The following is a 17426-nucleotide window of genomic DNA, read 5'->3' on the forward strand; positions in this document are numbered from 1 at the left end:
TGACCTACCCATAGGCGTATGCATTTTTTAATTTTTACTAATTTAAAAAAATTCTAATTATCAAAAATAGCAAAATTAACTTTTTATACAAGACAACACTTGGATAAAATTTTAAATTGTCTCTACTTTATTGTAAACAGTATTTCTAAATAACAACGTTCTAACAGCAATCCTCGATTAAAAATAGCACGCCCGTGTACAAACGCAAATCTTCATTTCTTTATGTTTACCTTCCTGAAATCGGCTACGTCAAAAAGCCCGCCGTTTCAAGATAATTTGGTTATGTATGTAGGAAAACAGGAAAATTAAAATAAATAAATGTTTTAAACTTTCGTTCTATTACAATAAATGCAAATAAGAGATTTGTAAGTTTCAAAATTGTTAATTTTCTACATATTTATAAGTTTATTCAAGTTTGTTTTATTGTAGGTAGAAAAAGAATAGAGGTATTACCCTACCATGGAAAGTACTTCTGAAGAAGGGCTTCTTTCACGAAAGAGACAGCATTCCAAATCAAGATCTAGGTCGAAATCTCCCTGTGAGACACCCGAAAAACAGGATGTAAAAAGAATAAAGGTTGATATCGAGGATACAATTACTTTAAAGGAAAATCATGATAGTGACAGGACTGGGTGAGATATAATTTACAAAAGAATTATTTTTTTAGCTGCAATGTAGTCAATATTAAAGTTTATTATAATTTTTTCGTTTTTTACAGGGTTCCTGACCAGAATGAACAAGATAAAGCAGAAATTGCCAATGGAACTGAAGGTGAATCTAATAGGTGAGATTCCATATTTACCTATTTATTTGTAAATTATTTGAATGCAAATTCTTAATGCAATAGTTTAAATCATTTGTTTGAACTGACAATCAAAAGAAGATAAAAGTTGAAAATAAAATACTTCAGGTTAAAACTCTCTTAATATGGCTATCTTTCATTTTTATATTTTTTATAAAAACGTATTATGATACTGACAGTACTGGGCGAGTTATAATTTCCAACATTAATATCACAAGAGAGTGAGAATAAATTGACAATAATGCGACAATTTTTCAAAAATTTGTTGCCTGGTTGTCCTTTTGTTGAGAGAAGAAACCTCTTGTTGTCACGAGAGCCCGGAGGGCACCAGTGACAATTGCCCAATGGAAACAAGTTTGAGGACAAAATGAGCATTATTTTCTTGTTTATTCTTACTCTCGTATGATATTCTACAGGTTGTTTTTTAATACTTATATACAAAATTCAAGCCTCTGTATAAAAACATTCAGTGACATTTATCCCAATTAATGTGACACACATTTTTCAACTTGTCAAAGTGAACAGCACAGTTTAGCAAATATTCAGATGAACATATCAATAAAATACTAGTTAAAATTATTTGAAAATACAGTTTTATTCATGAAATAATCTTACCGAAATATACTTGTGCACTTAAAATTGCTGATTTGTGTTATCCTCGTTATAATTTGATGTTAGATGCAGAACTAAAAGTTTATTATGGTTAATTTTCCTAAAAATGTGACAATTGTCAAAACTAGGAAATTCGTAGTTAAACAGAAACAATAAATAAATAAATAGTTTATTTACGGTTATACCAATTACAATAATTACAATCATTAAATAATTCATATCATATTAACAGTTTTAGAACTCAATAATAATTACAACAATTTACACAAGACAGATTAATAGAATAAATACCTAGATTACAGTTTACAGTGACAGCCTACATTGTATTTTAAAAAGATTTTTTCAGCTTTTTTCGAAAACTATTCAGAGAGCTAGAAAAAAGTCTAAATCTAAACCATTTCCAGATTGACACATTCGTCTTATAGGTCTATTTAGACAATAGTTTGTTTGTTGGAATTCTAAGTGAAAAACGTCCTTAGATCTTGTGCACCTTTGAGGAACCCTAAGACCTATTCTCTGCAAACTTTGAGGCGAATCTATCATTCCGTTTACAATCTTGAAAAGAAAAAACAAATCTAGCATTAAACGACGATTTTCTAATGTTGGTATATTAAGCAATTTTAAAATGTCACAATACACTATATTATCTTCTGAAGAAATCCCTAATTTATAGCCTACAAAGTGTAGAAATTTTTTCTGAATTTTCTCAATGCTTTTAATATGACATTTATATTATAAAGGAGACCAAATAGTGCTGGAATATTCCAGAACTGATCTAACCATAGAACAATACACACTTTTAAAACAATCCACATTATTGAATTCTGACAAGGTTCTTTTTAAAAATCCAAGTAATTTAAAAGCTTTATTACAAATAAAATTATAGTGATTTTTGAAAAGTGGATCAAAAAATACACCTAAATCTTTGAAAGTGTTTGTTGGTTCCAGAAATATATTATTTATAGAGTAATTAAAACAGATAGGTTGTGAGTTTCTAAAATGCGCATTATTTTACATTTATCGATATTAAGTAAAAGGTCATTCTTTGTACACCATTGTGAGAAATTGTTTACATCTTTTTGCATTTTTACACAGTCTCTAACATCCTTAATAATTCTAAAAATTTTCAAATCATCAGTATATGCTCTGAGCTTCTCTGGTGTCGCTCCTAGCGGACTACTAATTCAACTTTTACCGGTAATTTTTAAATTTATTATTTAATTGTTATCGCTTAATATTTACAACGCAAAACAGTAATTAAATTGTAATCGATTTTTTTAAGATTTTGCTAATCATTTTGACATTCTATTGATAATATATGAATTTCTTACTTCGGATACTTTCACAATTATCGTGTAGATGGCGCTAAGATTAATATATTAAGATAATATTACATATTACGGAACATTAAAAAAACTTAAATTCAGTAATTAAAACGTAAGTATATTTAAGGTAAAAATATATACCACAACTTTGACCAACTAATATGTTTTATAATTAATGTTTTTAATTTTAATTTTAAATTAATCACTTTGACATTTATGTCAAATTTCCGGTAAATGTTTACAGACTTGCCACTACTGGCGCTCGCGAATTTGTAAATATCCCCTCTACGTATGAGCTCACAGCGTTTACAACAAAATAACACAATTTTCAAAGATTTCTAAAATGTCATTTATGACAATCTATCTAAAAATATTCCCAGTATTCGCGGTGTGCAAGTACTTGGAAAGGGAAACGAGAAACGACCCTGTGCGAGTCGCGGAGAAATATTGCAACTATCTTAAATAATTCATATTGTCAATTGAAATTGTCAAATTGACGTATATTTCATACCTTCTGTCAATGAAGCAGAAAAATTACATATTGCTCCACAATATTGATATGATATGCAATTATTATATAAAGGTAAATTTAATTAATTGTATTTTGCTTGCAGTACTGCATTTTAATAACTAATTTTATTTACTACATACAATTGTTGATGTTTTCATAACATAACCTGAATCTTATTTTTTCTTCTTATTATTTTTTTTGGACTATGGCCTTGACAATTATCCAGTAACCAGGACTAATATAATTGGCCAATATAATTAAAAGTGCGAATAATAGTACAGAGCGTAGAAATAGGGGTCGCTTTGCCGAACTTGCACGGTCCCAATAATAATCTAGGTAGAATATTCCCGGTATAATAATAATCTGGTTGGACAAAATTAAACAAGTGATGAAAAATCTTCCTACACGATTGGAAGTTGAAATCATTAAAATATAACCAAGGGAATTATTTTTTTAATTGCAATGTAGGCAATACTATAGTTTAAAATAATTGTTTCGTTTTTGCAGTGTTTCTGACCAGAACGAGCAAGATAAAGCAAAAATTACCAATGGAACTGAAGGTGAATCCAATAGGTGAGGTTGAATATTTTTATTTATTTGTAACTTATTTTAATGAAAATTCTTTGAAGAGGTCTATTCTACTCACAGAATTTTAAGATAATTGAAATAAAAATTTTATCTATTATATCTTTAACACATTCTTGGACACGACTGCATATGCAGACACTTACAAAGGGACATGACTGTCTGCATATAAAGTTGTGTCCATGAATGTATTAATTAAAAATTAAGTTAGATCATTTGTTTGAACTAGGGCTTCCAATCCCGTAGCCTGAGTTCAATCTCGGTATTTGCGGGACTACCAATTTTCAATCCCGCGGGATCTCGGTATTTGGGAGATCCCGCATATTGCAACTAGTCATATTTATACAAGACAAATAAAACAATTAATTAATCAACTAACTCCACATTTATTTAAGTATTACTATTAGAATGAGATCAATCAAATTACACTGTTTATTCTTCACAAAAAACAGTAAGAAATACTGATAAAACAAAAAATCTATCGTCCAAAAATACACCAAGTTTTAAAAATCAACAAAAAAACATATTTTCAACTGTAAATTGACATAGTTTACTTTACTTATTTAGTTGCTATATTACTTAGCTATTATTATTTAGCTATTAGTTAGATAAAGCTTTCAATTGAAAATATTTGCGAAGGAAACACAACATATCTAAACTATCGTCTGCCAAACTACTGCATATTTTATAGGCAATATAGCCGGCAGCATAAAATGCCCTTTCGGCTTCCACACTTGTCGGCGGTATTTCTTTTAAGGATTTATGTGTAAATTTAAGATATTTTCCCATTGATTCTCCAGCTTCATAGATTCAATTCGTTTTTTATAATGGACTCAAATGTATTAGCTCGATATGGTGACGGGTAAAGTACATTACATGCTGACGATAAAGTTAACTCTAACTCCTTTTGAAATGTAAGATCAAGATCGGAACCCCATGACGGAACCTCTACATTGACGTTTCTTACTTGATCAGCCTCTTCGTCATCATTGCTCTTAGCCTCTTCATCACACGACGCGTGATAAATCAGTAGTGCAGTCACATTTCTACGTTGTTATAAAATATGTCGGCCCAAAGACAAAGCTAATTCTGAAGCTAACGTTGAATGATTAACTTCCAGTTTTTTGACAATTTTGAGCGTAGCTTCAGCAGTAATGAGATTGGCATCTTGACGGCAAAGGACTTCGACAGCAAGTTTTACCGGCTTCAAGATATTTTTTAGATTTACTAAAGCATCAAAACTCACAAAAGTCACCGGGCGATAGCTCTGGCGAGAGGGCCAATGTACGCTTTTTCAGTCCCGCAAATTCCACGGATCCCGCACCTGTAATCCCGCATCATGCGGGATTGAAAAATGACGCGGGATCCCGCAATACCGAGATCTCGGTATTCCGGGATTGGAAGCCCTAGTTTGAACTGACATAATCAAAAGAGGATACGTGTTGAAAATAAAATATCTTAGAAAAATAAAAATGTATACCATTTTTATTCATTCAGTTGCGGTGCGAAACCAAAACTGTCTTAATTTTTACTCAGATCAGAGAGTGCAGCCAGCACCCTTATCGACGATTTCACCTCTTGTTAGAGGTTCATCAGAGACCAAAATATCTTAGGTTAAAACTCTCTTGAAATGGCTATTTTTTATTTGTATATTTTTTATAAATACAGTAGACTCCCTCTATAACGAGAACTGAAATGGCAGAGTAATTACCTCATTATAAGCTAATCTTGTTATATCAGACAACAATAATATTGTGCATACATAGTTTCCTAAGACATTCACAGGAAAAACATTAGACATTAGATAAACAGGAAAAAGTTGACAGGCAGTAGTGAAGCTTATTACATCACTGGCCTCGATAAGGAGATAGACTTTATGCATTTCTGTATACAGGCAGCCGGGGTAATTATTTATAGCCATCAATGTGAAAAAACAGGTAAAGAAACATGTTCTTCGATCTCATTTTCCCTCGTTATAACCAAATATGCCTTGTTATAGAGGCTTATAGTTCAATAGGAATTTCATGTTAATGAATCTCATTATAAGGGAAACCTCGTAATACCTGTGTTCGTTATAGAGAGAGTATACAGTATTATAATCCTGACAGTATTGGGTGAGTTATTTCCAAAAGAATTATTTTTGAGCTGCGATGTGGGCAATACTCTAAAGTTTGATATAATTTTTTTGTTTTTTTTTGCAGTATTCCTGACCAAAACAAGCAAGATAAAGCAGAAATTACCAATGGAACCGAAGGTGAATCTAATAGGTGAGATTGAATATTTCTGTTTATTTGTAACTTATTTGAATGAAAATTCTCTGAAGGGATCTACATAATATTATCTATTCTACTGGCAGAATTTTAAGATAATGAAATGACTATTTTTTATTTTTATATTTTTTAATAAATATCTACATTATACTTACATTTTTACACAATTTTATTTAATTTTAGCCTTCATCAAGAATGTGCTGTTATGGCATCAATTGATATTGAAGTTAATAAAGATGATAAAGAGTTAGAACAGAATATGGAGAAAGAGGAGATGAAGAATGGAAAAGAAAATGACGATAATAGGTAAATTCATTGCTCAATGTTTCTTTTTCACAGATACATATATTTTTCAACAGTTCCTAACTTGATATTCTTATCTTGAATTACATCATTTTCATGTTTAGCCTTTAGTTCTCTTCACATACTTTTTTCATGTCATACTTATAAACTCCAAATAAAACAAAATTGCAAATTTATGAATATTCTAAGAAGATTGAAAATATATAAATGTGTTGTCTGCTTAAATTCAAAATTTAAGGTCAACAGATAGAAGCCTCAAAAAATTTATATGTTCAAAAATTTTTCTCGACTTCTTTATTAGATACAAACGTGAATTTTTTAAAATAATATTTAATTAAACAAAAGAAAATTTCTTTAGTTCCATGAATAGCCCATTTTCTAGAGGATAAGTGAATGTCTCAAAAAAAGGTATCCTATACATGACACTAATGATCAGAATTGCAACACGAGAACCAAAAAATTCCAATGGGATTACTTAAAGAAAGCGTCCTCACAAGACAATCAACCACTTTTAATTGAGAATTAAAAAAAAACAAATATTTGAAGAAAAAATTGAAAAAATCAATTTATTTTTGCCAATTTTTAAATTAGAAAATTCCTTTTTTAAAAAGTAGTTAATTGTCTTGCAGAATAGTCTTATACATAAAACAAGAATCATGGAAATAGGCTGTATTGATTCGAAAAATCAGTATCTGCCATGTAAATATCGTCACATTCAGAAAAACATGTTTATAGTTATTTTTAATTTCATTATCAAATGCTTTTGTGAAAATGGAATTCTATCACTTACAATTTCTCAATCTGCGATCTCTGGTCCATATAAAAGTAAACAATTTCTTATAAAACTCTCTTCTTGATCTTTCTTAGCCAAATCACCTTCTTTCTTTATCTTTTAACTGTGCATATGAGATGCTCCACCGATGATGCAGCCCATGACTTCTATCATCTTTAAGAGTGTTATACAACTTTCATTAAAGATAGCAATTGAAATTTGAATACCTAACTCACCACATCCTTTCCTACAAAAGTATACTTAGGAATGATTGCCCAGAGTGTTTATAACAGTTATTATTATTCTGAAGTATTTCTTCCCAAGCAACATTTTAAAAGATTTTCTTGTGTCAACTTCTCCAACACGGTTTCACTAACTCCTGTACCTCTGCACTTGCGCTAACAGCTGGTTTATGTTTGAATACACCCGAAGCGAACCATTGCCTGTGAGAGAAATCCTGTCTGTGTAGACAGTGTAGAGACTGTAGAGTTTAGGTGGGCATACGACCATCGACAGTGTTTCTCATCGGCCATGGTTCGTTTGAGGAGCTCTACCTATGCTTTAGTTACGAATATTGGGAAAGTGATATCATTCTTTAAAGGTGGGGAAGCGCGGAAAGACGCATGAAGATCCAGTGGCGTACACTCACTTTGATTTCAACGTTAATTATATTATATTTTTTAAATATTATTTGTTAGAAATTGGTCGCAATATATTTTAATTTACAGGTTTTTACTGGCGTTTCAATCTCTATATCCAAAAGACCGTTTTCAAAGATATAAATGATTTCTAACAATAAAACACTGAAAACTTTTGTTTTCGTTACTTCCACAAAATTTATTTTTAAACTATATAACTACAGCTGTTTCGGCAGAGTGTCTTTCTCAAGTGATTTATTTTACGATGTGTTTGCATTTTAAAGTTTCTAACTGAATAGGTTGAGGAGTGTGGAGCTGTTTGTCTCAAGTTGGTCATTCAGAATTATATCTGTATTTTTCATTTTATTAATTTGAGAGAAGAATATACAAGAATTTGAAACTGTTCATTAAAAGAATTTGATTAAGATCTAGAAGGTGAAGTGCGTATGTAGAAGTGTCTGTTTTTCTATTGTTGGAAGCCCTTTTGTGTTCTGCTATTCGTTTGTTAAAGGTTCTGCCAGTTTGACCAATGTAAGTTTTTGGACAGTCACCACATGCCAGTTTGTAAACACCACTCTGTACTCTGTAATTGAAGAGTACAGGGAAAAAACTGTCACTTTTTCATGAATTTTGGCTTTTCTCGCCATGTGGTAGCAAAAACTGCGTACTATCGACTAGACTATCGATTCAGAACAATAACCAGAAAGATCAGTCTATATAATTTTTTTAAGAATTTGTATCCAGGCGTAGGACCAGGATTGTCCGCACGCCACCGCAAGGACAAAAATAAGGAATTAAGGCATATTAGCAGTTTTTCGGTGCATTATTAAATTAGTAAGTTAATATAGATTAATATTGTATTAAGATTATAGACTAATAATTCCTAGAATTCTGCTAAGAATCTCCTAAGTAGATTTTAGATATCATAAGAATTAAACCTTTATTTGTGTTTATCTCAATATGTATAAACTGTGACATTCCTTGTTTTTCCCCTGTACTCTTCAATTGCTTTCTCTTTCTGCTCTTATTGTTCTTAATGTATTTGCCTAAATTGTTATTAGTTCTGAAAGCTGGTGTTATTCCTTTCTTTTTTATGTATATGGCTGTTTTTGTTGATATCTTGCCTGTATACCTATATTGATAGAGCAGAATATACTGGGTTTTTCTGTATGGTGGATAGACTAATTTCATTATATAAATGAGAGTTATATTTATTTTATTTGTTTATTATATATTTATACAGGGTGTAACAAAAATACAGGTCATAAATTAAATCACATATTCTGGGACCAAAAATAGTTCTATTGAACCTAACTTACCTTAGTACAAATATGCACACAAAAAAAGTTACAACTCTTTGAAGTTACAAAATGAAAATCGATTTTTTCCGATATATCGAAAACTATTAGATATTTCTTAATAAAAATGAACACGTGGCATTCTTATGGCATGAACATCCTAAAAAGAAATTATATTGAAATTTGTGCAGCCCATAAAAATTTTATGGTGGTTTTGTTCCCTTAAACCCCCCCAAACTTTTATGTGCGTCCCAATTAAATTATTTTTGTAGTACCATTAGTTAAATACAATGTTTTTAAAACTTTTTTGCCTCCTAGTACTTTTTCGATAAACCAGTTTTAATCGAGATGCGGCTTCTTTTTTAATATGTTTACATAAAAATTTTATGGGGATTTTGTGCCTTTAAACCCTCCAAATGTTTGTGTACGTTCCAATTATACTATTATTGCTGTATCATTAGTTAAACACAGTGTTTTTAAAACTTTTTTGCCTCTTAGTATTTTTCAGATAAGGCACCTTTTATCGAGATGTGGCTTTTTTTTAATATGGTTCAAAGTATACCTCAAACTGTAATTTATAAATAAATTTTCATATTACCAAGTCTCTAAAATCGTACTTAACAGTACACAAAAATATGTGGTGGATTTGACAAAATATTCAAAATATCTCAAAAAAAAACTAAGTACTAAGAGGGAAAAAGGTTTTAAAAACATTGTGTTTAACTAATTGTGCCACAATGATAATTTAATTGGAACGTACACAAAAGTTTGGGGGGGGGGTTTAAGGGAACAAAACCCCATAAAATTTTTATGGGATACACAAATTTCACTATAATTTTTTTTTCAGATGTTCCTATCATAAGAATGTCACATGTCCGTTTTCAATAAGAAACCTCAAACAGTGTTCGATCTATTGAAAAAAATCGATTTTTATTTTGTAACTTCAAAGGGCTGTAACTTTTTTTAGGTGCACATTTGTACTAAGGTAAATTAGGTTCAATCGAACTATTTTTGATCCCAGAATATGTGATTTAATTTATGACCTGTATTTTTGTTACACCCTGTATAATCTTTCTATTTTTTTTCTAACTTTGAAAGCAGACTCTGGAGTAGAGATCGAAACGTCAGTAAATTAAGCATGTAAATAAATTAATATATTGTGGCTTATTTCCAACAGTCTCTGGATATAGAGATCGAAACGTCAGTAAATTAAACATATGAATAAAAAATATTTTGTGGCTTATTCCTTACATTTCCCTAAAAATACAGAATGCCACAAGCAAAAAGCTATAAAAAAAACAAGTTTATTTGCAGAAAGCTTATTGATGCTACTAGGCAGTCCTTAACAAGTTGAATAATTAATTTGTTTTAAACAGATTTTAAGACATTTTCCACACCACCCAAGAGCTATGTCTTTTGGTGCGTTATTTTTTTTTATGGGTGTTCGTCAAGAACCAGATTGCCAGAGTGTTGTAAATAAAATTAACAAAAAACCTCATTCAAAAACTTCAAAGCAATATAAAACGAAATAAAATCCCATAAAAACAAAATAAAAATAATTTCTAATGTAACAAAACATTCTACTATTCTAATTATTTAAACAAACACTAAATTTACGGAAATAAAAGGCAGATATCGAGCACTTAGTTTTGTTAAATCTTGTCCAAGTATACTTTCACTCCTAGAGCATCTTCAGGGGCATTTCGTCAAAAATGGAAGGTATCCTCGAATGTTATAATTTGTCTGAATTATGGTGGGAACTTAACATATTATTATAATACTTTTACTTTATTATAATACTTAATAGTATTATAATACTATAACATATATACTTAACATACATTAGACGAAGGACAAACAGATAAAAATTGATTGCCTGTACTTGGGTACTTCTGCATAATGAAATACCGGCAATCAATGTTTATCTGTTTGTCCTTCGTCTAGTGTATGTTAAGTATGTATATGTTATAAGATGCCACCATAATTCAAACAAATGTTAATAACATTCGAGGATACCTTCCTTTTTTAACGAAATGATCCTGAAGATACTCTAGGAGCGAAAATATACTAATAATACTTTGTTAAGATTTAATAAAACTCCCGTGCTCGATATCTGCCTTTTATTTCCGTAAATTTAATATATTTGATCATTCAACCACTTCCTATTTTACAAACACTAAGCACTACAAACTTACTAAACTATTAGAAAATATTAATCGCTGTCTAGCGGTGCAGTGCTGCTCTTAGAACAATTCGGTTGTTCGTCCATTCTATTTATAATTTACAATATTTATTTATAATCACAGAATATGTATAATTAAAAATTCACTATAAATAATCAGAAAATTCAACTCCCACAGAACCGCCTATGTAAATGAACGTGTCTTGCTACTCTTATTGGAACGAGGTAAAGAATAACTGTTTTTTTTGTAACCTAACCCTTTTATCTATGGATTCGTGATTTACTGCCTCAGTTTTGACTAATTTTTACTCTTGAAAAAAAAACATGTTTTTTGATATTTTTATGACGGTAATAATCCCTGGGTGGACAAAATTCAAGTTTTTTATGACCATAGCAGACAAATTCTGCTATAGAGAAGCACAAATAAATTTAGTAATTATACATTCTGTGATTTCTTATGAGAAAACGCAAATTAAACAGGTAGTTTCCGAGGGCCGCCGTGTACATTTAAATTTGAGGATATGTCCCCTTTAAACGATGATATCACACTTCCAAATTGAAGAATTATAGCATAGTTAATTATTTGTTACTATAATTGAATACTATGATAAAAATGTAAATAGCAAATCTTTAAAATTTTAAATATTAAATACTTATTGTATTATATTTCTAGCATTGGAGTTGAAGAAAATTCCACTGAAGAAACAAGTTCTGAAAAGTTATCTAAGAATGGCTTCATATTTACTGAAAACACTGTGGAATTGAATAATCCAGAATTAATGGATACTACATTAGAGTCTTCAGTAATTTCATCTGACAATGATGAACCAATTGATAGTAAGGATAACACAAATGATTCTAGCACATCTAAGATTACAGACACTCCTAAGAAAGTGAAAAAGGAATCAAAAATGGATACTGATAACAAAGATGATAAAGCAAAAGATTCTGAAGGCTTGTCATCAGATAGTGATGAACCAACAGACAATGAAAAGTCAAAAGAGTCAATGGTACCTACTAAGATATTAAAAATTGAGACTCCTAACAAGAAGCTTACACCTAAACAATTACAGAAAAGACTAGAGATGGAAAAGAAACAACAAGAAAGAGATAAAGAGAGGGAAGAAAAACTGAAAAAGAGACTTGAAGAAAAGCAAAAGAGAAAAGAGATCAAAGAAAAAGAACTGGAACAGAAGCAAAAAGAAAAGGAAATGAAAAAGATGGAAAAGGATAAAGAATTGGAACAAAGACGAAAAGAGAAAGAAGAGAAGGAGGAAAAGAAACGAAAGGAAAAAGAAGAAAGGGAACAAAAGCGAAAGGAAAAGGAGGAGAAAGAAGAACAAAAGCGAAAAGAACGCGAAGAGGAAAAATTAAAGAAACTGCAGGAGATTGAAGAAAAAAATAAAGAGAAGTTGAAGGAAGAAGAAAAGAAACAAAAGGCAGCTGCAGCGTTTGTCAACTTCTTTGTAGCCAAAAAGACTGATGATGCACAAGATGACAAAAAATCACAAGAAGAAAAAAGACCACAAACTTCCAATTTTCTACAATTTGAAGTAAAATCAGACATGAAGTTACCTTTGCCAAGAAGGGAATTTTTAAGTAATGAAGAAAAGGAAAATCTAGTATGTTATCTAGATTCTCAAGATTCGGAAGCTTCATATTTAAAAGATCTGTCATCAGGAAAGGCTATAGGTAAAAGTCTAAAAACTTGGCCATATGAAGAATCTCTTGATGATGAAATCATTCTTGTTGATTTGGGAGAAACTATTTGCGAAGACAAATCTGGCCTTCAAAGACACAAAGCCAAGTTTTTGTACTTCCATGACAATCGTAGACCTGCATATTATGGCACATGGAGGAAAAAAAGCAAATTTGTTAAACCAAGAAAACCTTTGGCTGAAGATAAAAACATTTTAAATTATGAGGAGGATTCAGATGATGATTGGGAGGAAGAGGAACAAGGTGAGTCTCTTAATGGTTCAGAAGATGAAGCTGAGAAGGATAATGACGATGACAAGGATGATTATGAAGTTGATAATGAATTCTTTGTTCCACATGGGCACTTAAGTGATGATGAGGTGGATGATGAAGAACTGAGTCGTTTATCCCCAGATTCTTTGAAACAAAAACTTAAACTTCTTAAAGAAGAGTTTGATCAAGATATGAAGTCTAAAACTCAGAAACTAAAGCCTAGGTCCATTGGTTGCATATGGTATAACAAAGATGGCAGTAATGTGGAAGAGGCAGTTGATAGGTATCTACAACCTCTGGCTATTATACACAGAGGTCAAATAATGATTAAAAAAAGAGTAGATATTTTTGTAGTAAAAGAGAAAAAGAATAAAGTGTCTCGAGAACTAAATCCTGATCTCATTCCAGTATTTTTAAAGTTGGTCCATTACAGTCCATGCAAAAAAAGTGTCCTTGTTGAACAGTTCTTAGCTGATTTGGAAAAGACTGGTGCTAATAAAAATGTTTCCAAAGGTATGATCATTAGAGCGTTGAAAAGGAGTGCTTGCTGGGAAAAATATAGGGATATAGAGGCCAAAAGGTTCAAATTTCGGTGGTCTGTCCATCAAGATCTGCGAGACAAGTATGATTTAGATGCTGAAAAGGATGGTAAATGAAGAATACTAATATCAATTTAATTAAGTATATTTAAATTTTGTAAATAAATTATTTTAGAAAAAAAATCTGTTATTTGTTAAAGACAGTAATGTATTTCTATTTTATATATTCCTGAGCCTTTATTTTATAGAAGTTCTTTTTGAGATACAATCGTATAAATGCTTTCTTATACAAATATAACGTTATTTCTCAATTTGTTTTATTTATTCATTGATTAATTTAAAATGAATCGAATATTCCTAAAGCCATGTCCAGACACGTATAATGTAAAGGTTCGTATCCATACGTGGGTGCTTGGTGTAGCAGCTCCACATAGTGGATATGTTGGTGCTCGCCGCTCACCCTCTTCGATTTAACCGGTTACGGTTTATATGCAGGGGAGCACATTCCTTATCCATTTGAGCAGCTACACTGAACATGGAGCACCCGCGTATGTATACGTACCCTAAGATTACTTTTAATTTAGCATCAACAGTGTGGACGTAACACGAACGTCCACACGAATCTTGGTTTCCAGTCAGTTCCTACGAACATGCCGAATAGGGAGGTCATGATAGTAGGTGCTGCTTTTATTTCTATGTATTTACTAACTGAAGACCGTAAACTGATTTGTATCAGAAATGATCTACTTTACTTGTGGAACTAAAACCTCAGCAAATAAGTGGCCAATATAAAAACTTTACCCGGATGTCGCCTACGGATTTTTAATATTTATTAACAAAGATTGCATCTAAAATATCAAGACAAGATACTGTCATTGTCATGAGATTTGCAATTTCAGCGCAAGATGGACTGGCACTAACATTAAGATTTTTGGCAAAAGGAGATTCATATACTAGCCTTCAATACACTTTCAGAATTTCCAAACAGTCAATCTCTTGCATTGAACCAGAAGTTTGTGAAGCGATTATAGAAGCATTGAAAGAAAACATAGGTGAGTTTTATATATTTTTATTGATTTATTGAAAAAAAAAATAAGATAGCATTTTAATTACAGTCAAACCTATTGGAATATCCTTCATGCCAATCAAGAATATTACTATACTTAAAGTAATTGCAATTTTTTGGATCCCAAATACCGGGGTTTTGTTGCTATAAAGTAATAAGTTTAAGTGATTGTTCGTCACTCCGCATAATGAACGTACACACGATACAACCTTCACGAACGCCATCCGAACAAGTACTGCACTGCGAGCGTCTTTGTCATCACGCTTTTTACCGACAGCCTATGGATCTCCGGCGAGCTCCAGCGCGGGCAGCGCGTATTTTGCATATGTAATCCGCAGAGTTCGTGTTAAGGCCCCGTCTCACCATCAAATAATTGACAGTTATTTGATCAAACTTGACAGTTAGTGACACAAACTATACATACTAACTGTCACTTTGTGTCACTAACTGTCAAGTTTGATCAAATAACTGTCAATTATTTGATGGTGAGACGGGGCCTTTACATTACACGGTACACGTGTCGCTGGACCCGGCTTAATAGTCAACAAAGGGAAACAATTTATATAGTTTATGTGGCATTTATGTATTTTAGTCTTGATATGAACGTGGAGGAATACACCAATTACTTTCACATTAGACAATAGAAAAGTCTTGTGTAAAAGAGCTAGTGCCGTTCACAAAAGAATGGAGTTTTTAAGAAACTAATAATTTAAAAAAAGAACACACTTCATTTGTTAATTTAGACGAAAGGCATTATGTTACGTGCGGGTGGAAAACATGATTTTATGTCCCAACAAGTTGCTGGACAGTACCTATATACATAAAAATTCGTTAACCTACATAAATGAATGGTTAACGAATGAAATAGTTCATTTCCTCAGGGTTCTTTCAAGCCGGAATTATTACATTAGGCAAAAAGGAATGAAAAATCAAAATTTTTTCTAGTAGACCAGATTATACGTAGTTTTGGACATAATGTGTTAATAGAGTAGTAACAGCTGTTCACGTTATAATGTGGTAGCCATAATGTCTGTAAGCACATCGATGTGATATTTAATATTTTTAATTACTCTTTTATGAGGTTTTTATACCTATAAAACGAAACTCTGATGATGGCATTTGCTATGCCAAAAGTACTTAGCTGATTTTAATAAATACTTCTTCTTCTTCTTTCTCATAATCCTTAGTGCCCTTCAGGGCGTCGGATGGATACTTAACACACTATATCAGTTTTTGAAAACGCACACCTATTGCCGTTTTGACTTATTGTGTTAAGACTGCTCCGTTTACGTTGTGAATTCAATCTCATTGAACTTATTTGGGGAATAAGGAATAAACAAAACTTGCTACTATGGATGTAACTGTTAAACAGACGCAACAGTTTTCTGAACATGCCAAGAGGCATTGAATAGGTGTACTGCTACTCCTGCAATTTGGGAAAAAATGTTCGGAAAAGTGAATACAAAAATGTTGGATGCATGAAAATCGCATCGAAGCAATTAACCCAGTCATCATTTACAATCCAAAAATGAAGATAACGACGACAGTGATTATATTCTAACATAATGTTTTGATTTTCTCATTAAGAGAAATTTGGAGTGTTATTGTTATTATTTTTTTTAAGATGGTTATATCCTTTTCTATTTATTCGATGTATTTCAGCTTCGGTGTTCCTCTTTTCTACTGGCACTTGTTTGCATATTTTGTTTCGTATTTTGCCTTTCATTTTTTCAACACAGCCGTGAGCCGTCCTATTTTAAAGAATGTTGCAATATCCGGGTCCTGATATATTTTATATATAGTTCAAAATCGTATCTTCTTAGCTAAATTCCATTTTATTTTGTGCGTTTGTGATATATTAAGGGGCTATCCTAGTGTAAAAGTACGAAATTCATATACTTTTTTGGGAATTTCTAAAATAAAAAGTACTGTACCAATAATTGTTTTGAAAATTTGCATGAGCATTATTATAAAAAGAAGTACATAATGTAAAACAATTTTCATACAAAAATATTGAAAATTAAACGATTTATGCGCCATCTACTGGCACTGTGAAAATAAAAACATAGCTCCACTGCTGCAGTGATTGAAACTATTCCTGAAACATAAAATTTCAAAGTTATTATTGAAATATAAGTTGTTTTCTATAAAATTACCTAGGGTTTTTTTGATCGGATAAAAAATGTCAATTTGGCGGTTTTTGAAACTGAAAATATTGTAACTAATTAAAAAAAACTCAACACTTATTTTTCCAAATTTTAATATTTTTCAAACATCCTGGTTGATGGTACAGAAAATACCTTATACATATTTCAATAATCACTTTGAAATTTTATGTTTTAGGATCTCTATTAGTGCTATTAGTCATCCCAATCACTGCAGCAGGGTGCCATGTTTTTATTTTCACGGTGCCAGTGGATGGCGCATAAATCGTTTAATTTTCAATATTTTTTTATGAAAATTGTTTTATAGACAAGGCGAAAACGGCGGGTTCGTTGGGAAAAATATTCCCATGAGATTTTTTGCATAATTACATTCGTGAGACATCCCAG

The 17426-nt window shown here is 31.3% G+C and overlaps 1 protein-coding gene across 3 annotated transcripts; it reads left to right on the top strand.

The window, feature by feature from the left end:
* The first annotated feature begins 15 nt into the window (after positions 1 to 15).
* On the top strand, positions 16 to 14119 carry LOC114347809 (chromatin assembly factor 1 subunit A). Of its 3 annotated transcripts, none has more exons than XM_028298480.2 (7): positions 16 to 365; positions 430 to 632; positions 719 to 784; positions 3758 to 3823; positions 6037 to 6102; positions 6289 to 6411; positions 11972 to 14119. In XM_028298480.2, exons 2-7 carry the CDS (start codon positions 460 to 462, stop codon positions 13923 to 13925), a joined length of 2448 nt encoding a protein of 815 aa, XP_028154281.1. In that variant the 5' UTR covers positions 16 to 365; positions 430 to 459; the 3' UTR covers positions 13926 to 14119. The 3 variants fall into 3 exon arrangements, with proteins under 3 accessions (XP_028154281.1, XP_050515268.1, XP_028154288.1); XM_028298487.2 differs by having other exon boundaries at positions 244 to 365; positions 415 to 632; XM_050659311.1 differs by lacking the exons at positions 3758 to 3823; positions 6037 to 6102.
* Positions 14120 to 17426: the final 3307 nt, after the last annotated feature.

This window comes from Diabrotica virgifera, chromosome 1 (assembly GCF_917563875.1).
Source record: "Diabrotica virgifera virgifera chromosome 1, PGI_DIABVI_V3a".
NCBI lineage: Eukaryota > Metazoa > Arthropoda > Insecta > Coleoptera > Chrysomelidae > Diabrotica > Diabrotica virgifera.